Source organism: Emydura macquarii, unplaced genomic scaffold (assembly GCF_026122565.2).
Source record: "Emydura macquarii macquarii isolate MOO-44397 ecotype Brisbane River unplaced genomic scaffold, CSIRO-AGI_Emac_v2 contig_2594, whole genome shotgun sequence".
NCBI lineage: Eukaryota > Metazoa > Chordata > Testudines > Chelidae > Emydura > Emydura macquarii.
Window position 1 is genome coordinate 286,548 of NW_027132731.1, and position 8,453 is coordinate 295,000.

The 8,453-nt window shown below is 60.0% G+C and overlaps 1 protein-coding gene across 1 annotated transcript in view; it reads left to right on the forward strand.

Moving 5' to 3' along the window:
- Positions 1–733: 733 nt before the first annotated feature.
- Positions 734–8,453, forward strand: part of ERFL (ETS repressor factor like) — a 30,827-nt gene continuing 23,107 nt past the window's right edge. Inside the window, 1 exon segment of the mRNA XM_067563782.1 lies at positions 734–825. Coding sequence (XP_067419883.1) covers positions 734–825 — 92 coding nt within the window.

Sequence of the window (8,453 nt, forward strand, 5' to 3'; positions counted from 1 at the left end):
TTGAAAGCGAAGATGAGCCGCTCCCTGCGTGGACGCTCTTTTGCTTTCAGTTCACGCCCTGCCCCATGCCAGGGGGGAGCCCTGCCCCATGCCCCATGCCTGTCAGGACAAGGCCTCTGGGGCTTGGAGCACTTTAATGACCCCGATGACGTGAAAGCAGAACCTAGGAGGCAGTTTTACTGGTTAAAGGTGCTTATCCTGGGGAGCTGCTCCCCCTTGGGAAGGTGCCGAGCTCTGCTGGGATCAGGCGGCTTTGGGCTGGAGTAGCTGGATGCACACGGGAGAGCAGTAAGATGCCGCCACGCCAGGGGTCAGGGACTCCCAGCCCGGCCTATACACATATTTAGTCTCAGTGGAGCCGTGGCCAGGGGATATAGCTCCCCGGCACAGTTATCCCACCACAGCGACACCAGCAACTGCAGTGTGCTAGGAAACGGCACTCGGCCCTATAGCTTAACCCAGCCCCCAGCCCCCTGGAGGCCAGATAAAACCCCGTCCCTAGCTGTGCCGCTCCGGGATCGCGCCCTTGGAGCCCAGAGTAGCCCAGCTGCACGGGCACAGGTCTGCAGGCCTAGCCGGGGTCACAGCTCTTCCCGCGTGCGTGCAGCCACGCCAGCACATTGCCCTGCCTGGCGGGGAGTAGCTGCCCCGGAGAAGCGCCCGTGCTGTGGCACAACCGTGTTCCCGCTGGGGGACTGAGCCGGGGTCACCGCGGCAGGGGAGCGAAGGCAGGATGACGTTGGCCGTGAATGCAGCCTCGGCTGAGAACACGCAGACAGAGACAAACACACAGGCGCTGGTCTGCAGAGAAAACAAGCTGCCAGGGTAAAGCCGTGAACTGGAGACGCCAGGGCTACACCTGCTTCTCCATTCATTGAGCTAAGCTGCCGTCCGGAATGTCTGTCTGTCTGTCTGTCTGTCTGTCTGGGGAATGAAATGGGGGAGGTGATAGCTTTTATTGGGCCAATTTCTGTTGGGGAGAGAGACAAGATTTTCCTGGGACCAACACAGCTACAACATTGCACATCATCTATCTATCTGTCTGTCTGTCTGTCTAGCAGTGTTTTCAAAAGCACCTCAGATGCATGAAGACCTTTGTAAATCTGCTCTTTAATGCTTAACTTCCTTTGGACAATGGCGCCTGCACCCCTGTGACAATCTTACCCTTCGGGTGGGTCTACACATGACTAGACGGGAAGGAACTCGCCCGGTTTACTTCATACCTTCAGTTACCGCAGCGCCTGCATGTAGCTCGGTTGATGCTTTGCTGACTTCATTCAAATTGAAACAGCACACTGTGTATTTCTGCTCCCGCTGGCTAGTGCGGGGAGCACCGAAGGGGGAACTGGAACCTCGGTGGGCAATTTGAATCCAGCTTGTGTGTAAACCCATCCAAAATTAGTGTCTAAAGTGATTTAAGTTAAACCTATTGCAGCTTGTGTGTGTAGATAGATAGATTGGGTGGGGGGATATATGGGGCTGGATAGATAGATCGATAGCTAGACACAGACAGACAGACAGATAGATAGATAGAGGGGGTGTCTGGGGATGGACAGACAGATGCTTCCAAGCACGTGATCCCTAATCCCCCTCTCCCTGCCTGCCAGGCCCCAGCCAGGAGTTCACCAACCAGCAAACTGGTCCCGTTCCACACAGTGGCTGGGCTGGTGGGGCCTGGGCATGTCCTGCACTAACTCGCCCCCCACTGGCTCAGTCAGACCCACTGGGACCCACCTGCCGGCCCCGGGGGAGGGGGAGGGGACCAGGGGGCTCAGCTGTTTAAGGGCACCCGAGACCACACAGACTATCTACAGCTGCCCGCACACTCACACAGCCCTGTGTGCACACACACACCACACTGCACCAGTCACACAGCCCTCACAGTGCACAGACACCACTGTGTGCACACACACAGCCTTATCTGTGCACACACACACACACACACACACACACACACCATACTGCATGCACAATCACACAATTCTATATATGCACACAAACACCATACTGCATGCACACTCGCACAGCCCTGCGTGCCACACACATCACACTGCATGCACTCACACAACACTTTCCGCACACACACATCACACTATATGCACACACAGAGCCCTGTCCGTGCACAGACCACACTGCATGCACACTTACACAGCCCATGTGTGCACACACACACACCACACTGTATGCACACTAACACAATCTTGTGTGTGCACACTCAAACCACACTGCACACACACTCACATAGCCCATGTGCACACACACACAGAGCCCTAGCTGCTCGCTCACACCACACTACACACACTCACACACAGCCCTATGTGCACATGTGCAGCACACAGAAAGGGACCCTACACACACACACACACGCAGTATAAATCTGTACATCCAGCTCTATGCGTGTCACTGTAGGACACATATTTCCCGGCCATGTCCGTGCCTGCAGGTGTCACGCAAACACACAGCACAGGTGCCAATGCCCTGGCACACACGGACTGCACACTGGCGGAACAAATAGAGACACACGCCTGCAGTACCTCCTGGGCTGCCCATGGCACACGTGCCAGTGTGGGGTGCGCGTGCAGATGTGCGTGCGCACGCCTACGTGCAAAACAAGGGTGCATGCCGACGTGCGAGGCACAGGCTTGGAGGCAGCGCCCACCCCCATGTGCAGAGCAGGCCCACCCACACGTGTCACACGCCAGCTGCAGAGGCAGAGGCTCTCCCAGGCACGGCTGAGGGGGCAGCGCTGGGGGACGTCGGGGGGTGTTAGTCACGGGGCAGCGGGTAAAGGGAGCCTTCCATCACCTTGGCACCGGTTAGCAGGACACGCCAGGCGTGCGGTGTCTGTCACCTCACCCCCCCACCCGCCACACCGCTCGGTCTCGCACACACACACACACAAACACACACACACCTTCCACACCGCTCGGTCTCGCACACACACACACACACACACACAAACACACACACACACACACACACACACACACACACACACCTTCCACACCGCTCGGTCTCGCACACACACACGCACACACACACACACACACACACACACACCTTCCACACCGCTCGGTCTCGCACACACACACACACAAACACACACACACCTTCCACACCGCTCGGTCTCGCACACACACACACACACACACACACACCGTCCACACCTCTCGGTCGCACACACACACACACACACACACACACACACACACACTCTCGGTCTCACACACACACACACACACACACACACACACACACACACACACACACACACACACCTTCCACACCGCTCGGTCTCGCACACACACACACACACACACACACCGCTCGGTCTCACACACACACACACACACACACACACACCCGGTCTCGCGCACACACACACACACACACCTTGGTCTCTCTCTCTCTCACACACACACACACACACACACACACACACCGGTCTCGCACACACACCCGGCCCTCGGTCTCTCTCTCTCTCTCTCTCACACACACACACACACACACCTTCCACACACACACACACACACACACACACACACACACACACCCCTGCCCATCTTGGTCTCTCTCTCACACACACACCCTCTCCATCTTTCACACTCACGTCCCCACACACTTGAGTCATCTCTGTTTTTTTCCGGTTGAGCCCCACGTTGGCAGTTTATGGGGGGAGCCCCAGACGTGGCTGTGAGAAAACCCCCCCAACCCTCCAGGCCCTTTTCCCCGCCACAATTCCTTGTTTGTATAGGGATGGGGCTCTGGGACCGCCTGGGCGGAGGACTCTGTCGGGGGGGGGGAGGGTCTAGCAGTTCACAGGAAGCTTGAGGGGGCTGGAATCGTTTGGTTTCATGGGTCTGCCTGTCTGTCTGTCTGTCTCTTTCTTTCTTTCACTTGGAATCTAGAACCTGGGGGGCGGCGCTGATAAACAAAATTCATGTCTCCCCACCTTGGGGTACCATTTAAGGACCCCTAAGAAGTAAAGCAATGAAAACAGCGCCGATGATCTGGTTCATTGGGTATTTGCTGCCGTCTCTTCCCTAACACAGCGCAGCTCAACAACGGGCCATTGTGGCTCAATAACGCCTTTGTGGGCTCTGTGTGTGTGTGTGTCCGTCCCTGCCATCCCCTGCTGGAGAGGCTGAGCCCGGGGGCTGTGTTTATACACAACTGTGTGTTTATATACAGTTGTGTGTGTTTGTGTCTAGATACAGGTGTGTGCGCGTCTATCCATTTGTGTGTTGAAATACCTGGGTGTGTCTTTGTGTCTGTGGACGTGCTTTGTGTTACTCCGTGGCACAGAACTGCGCGTTTCGAGTTAGTGCATCCAGAGACACACACTCGGCGTCTGCAGCCGAAGAGGCGCATTTCTGGCTGTTCGCTGTGTAGCTGCGGGTGTGTGCGTCGCTGTGTGTTTGTGGGTCCATGGGGGACTGTGCTTATATACATGTCTCTGAGCAGGCACACACCGCTCCAGAGCCAGCGGCAGAGACACCCAGCGCAGGGCCCCACACACACACACAGACACACATACACACACATACACACTCTATACCTGGGAAGTGCTTTTTGCACGCAGTGATCAGGGTGTGTCTATTTGTTGCCTAGACAGACAGACAGACAGACAGGTGTGTGTGTGTGTGTGTGCGTGCTTTAATACTTGGGTGTGGACACACACACACACACAAACACGGCCAGGCGGCCGAGCCCAGACAGAGCGAACCGGGCCCAGCCGAGACGAACGAGAGGCGAACCCCTGGGGCACCCCCTGGCTGGGCGGGGGGGGGGGGTCAGTGTGGGAGGAGAGAGGGATTTATGTGCGTAGTAAGTGCCTGGTGGACGGGGGGGGAGTGGACGTGGGGGGGGGGGACGCGTAGGGGGTTGTTGGCTGGGTTGTTTTTAATTCTTGCGGGCCTGGCCCCTCCTCCCCCCCCCCCCGAAGCCCGGGTTCAATTAACGCCAGGCGGCCCAATTAACGCCCCGGGTCCTGATGAGCGATGGGGGCCGCCCCCCCGCCGCCCTGATCAGTGAAGGAACCCGCGAGGCCTCTGTCCGTCCGGCCGTCGGTCCGCCTAGCACGCTCTCCGGGATCAGGGCGGGAGCGGGGGGTGGTTCGGGTCCGTCAGAGAGGCCGGGGATCCCCCGTGAGTCTTTGTACAGAGACTTTGCCCAAGCGCGGGGGGGGGGGGGGGAGCACGGGAGGGGCCCCTGAAAACTGTGAAAGGGGAAACCCGCTGCGGGGGGCTGGAATTTCCGAAGGGGGGAGATGACGGGGGGGGGTAAATAGCTCTCTGAGGCGTGAGTTTAATGTAGCCCCCCCTTTAGAAAGGGGCTGGTGCCTCCTGCAAAGACTCTTAGAGATTTCCGTGCGGGGGGGCTGCCTGGGGAACCCCAGCCCCCCGATCCCCCCAACTCCAACCGGCCCGAGATCCACTCTATGGGGCGGGGCATCGCGCCCCCCTCCCCGCATTGTCCCGCCTAATGTTTCAGGCTCTTTTTCCCTTTTCCGTTTCTACCCGGTTTTACCCATTTTTTTACACAAGCCACGGTTCGGTTTTTCCCAATTTGCACCCAAACGGGCCCCCTCCGCGGGGTGGGGGATGGTCCCCGGCCCCCAGATTAACCCAGAAACTGCGGAGTGACTCGTTCGCACCCGTGTTCACCTGGGTTTTGAATGGAGTGTCCGGGACACGAAACAAACCGGGGCCGGAGTCATGTGGAACAGAGCTACTGTGTGTGTGTGTGTGTGTGTGTGGATGGCGTGTGCGGGGTGTATGGGGTGCGTGTGTGTAGGTGTGTGTGGGGGGGGTGTGTGTGTAGATGTGTGTGTGTGTAGATGGGGTGTAGGGGTGGTGTATGGGGTGTGTGTGTAGATGTATGTGTTGTGTGTATAGATGTGTGTGTAGATGGGGTGTGGGGTGGTGTATGTAGATGTGTGTATTGTGTGTGTGTAGATGGGGTGTGGGGGTGTATGGGGTTCATGTGTGTAGCTGTGTATGTTTGTGGGGGTGTAGATGTGTGCATGTGTGTGTAGATGGGGTGTAGGCGGTGTATGGGGTATAGGTGTGTATGTGTGTGTGTGTGTGTGGGTGTGTGTGTATGTGTGTGTAGGTGTGTGTGTGTGTGTGTGTGTAGACGGGGCGGTGTATGGGGTGTGTGTGTAGATGTGTGTGTGTAGACAGGGGGCTATGTATGGGGTGTGTGTGTGTAGACGGGGGCAGTGTATGGGGTGTGTGTGTGTGTAGGTAGGGGTGTGTGTAGATGGGGTGTGTGTGTGTAGATGTGTGTTGTGTGTGTGTGTAGACAGGGCGGTGTATGGGGTGTGTGTGTGTAGACGGGGGTGGTGTATGGGGTGTGTGTGTAGATGGCGTATGTGGGGTGTGTGTGTATTGTGTGTGTAGTGTATGTGTGTAGACGGGGGGCGGTATATGGGGTGTGTGTGTGTAGGTGGTGTGTGTGTGTAGACGGGGGTGTATGGAGGGGGAGAAATGGAGGCTGACGGTGGCTGAAGGAACCAAACACATTCTACAACTGCTGCTGTCCGACCTGCGGGGGGCGCGGGGGGTTTAACACCGAGTGTGTCACTAACGCCCCACGCAGGCGCTGTGCGCGGACCGAGGGTCAGACACGATCTGCGGCCGGATTCTTTGGGGTTAAGGCTGGTAACCAGTAGAAAGCTCCTGGCTGAAAACAGACAGACAGCCCGCCCATCGCTTATCCCTCCTGGCCCTGCCTGGCTCGAACCACAGAATATTAATGTAGGAAGGGACCCAGGAGGTGTCTAGTCCAACCCCCTGCTCCAAGCGAGACCAACCCGGCTAAACCATCCCAGCCAGGGCCGTGTCAAGCCAGGCCTTAAACACCTCCAAGGATGGAGATTCCCCCACCTCCCTAGCAACCCACCCCAGTGCTTCACCCCCCCAATACCCACCCTAGACCTGCCCCGCTGCAGCTCCTTGTTCTGTCTAAAGCATGCTAAGACGGGCAGTGTCGGTAACACGTGCTGGGCGGTAACACGTGCTGGGCAGGGCAGTGGCGGTAACACGTGCTGGGCGGTAACACGTGCTGGGCAGGGCAGTGGCGGTAACACGTGCTGGGCGGTAACACGTGCTGGGCAGGGGGCTAGGTCCGTGCCGGGGTGACCACGGACCGCCCGGGCCCTGCGCCGAGCCGGACCAAGTGACCCAGGCCGGGACCCCCAACGCCCCTAGGTCCCAGCGCGTCGCTCCCGGCCACTTCTCGAGTGTCCCCCCCGATACCCGGCCTGGGGCTGCGCTGCCTCGCTGGGGTGACGGCCCCTGGTCCTGCCCGCGGTGGGGCGGAGATCAGCTGAGCTCCGGCCTCCTTAGTCCCCCTCCCCCCCCCCGCTGATCTGCGGCCTGTTCTCGGCTCCCCCCCGCCCTCGCCCCAGCTTTTCCCGAGGCTAGAACCTGATGAAAAGATGGATTCGTGCAAAGACGCTGCCGCCAGGGCCCGGCCCGGCGGGATCCATCAACATCAACCGGCTTATCCCGCCCCGCCCGGCCCCCGAGCCCCGGCGCGGAGCCATCCAGGGTCGGCAGCGGGTGCCCTTAATCCCCCGGCCCGGAGCCAATCAGTGCCCGGGGTTACTTCCCCTCCGCCTCCCGTGTCCCGGCGCGGGCCAAGCCGGGACCAGTGACGGGCGGTGCCAGGCGGGCCGAGGAGCGGGAATAAACCCCCGGTACCTGATGGGCTCCAGGCCACCGTCCGCGCTTCCTCGGGAGCGGCCAGGCCGGGCGGCGCCCAGGGACCGGAGGGGGGGGGGGGCCTGGGCGCAGCCCGCGGTCACCAGGGACCCTGCCAAGGAAGGACCCGGGACTAGGAGCAGCGCCTGGGAAACGGCCCCCCCACCCGAAAACCGAGGGGTCAAAACCCCCCAGCCGCCCGGAGAGTCGTGTCAGGCTCCCCGCCAGCCCGGCCCCTCCCGGCCCGGGGAGGCTGAAGCCGGAAAGTCGCTCCGCAGAACCCAACGCCCGGGCAGGGAGCCCCGGACCCACGCAGCCGGCACCTCGCAAACAGCCAGGGACAGGGGTTCGCCCCCCCCCCAGTGCTCGGATCCGGCCGGGCCGGGCCCGAACCTGAGCAGTCAGACGGCGGCGGGGGGGTGGTGAATGACGCGTCTCGCTCTCTGTTGGCTGCTGTTAATTCGGAGAGGCTCGACCTGCCCCCAGACCCGGGTTCCGGGCGCCCCAACCAGGGCCACACAGCCCTGAGGGCGGGCCCTGAACGCTGCTTTTTGGAAATGCTCCCCCCGGGGCGATAGAGGGGCCATTCCCCCCCCCCCCCCCCCGGACATTAGAGGTGACGTCTCCGGGGGCCGGAGCTCGGCTCAGGGTCGCTGGGACTGGCCAAGGAGGGCGCAGGAGAAGTTGTTGCTGTCAAGTCTCCCTCCCCCTTCGCCGGGAAATGTTTGATCGGGGCTGGGGGGG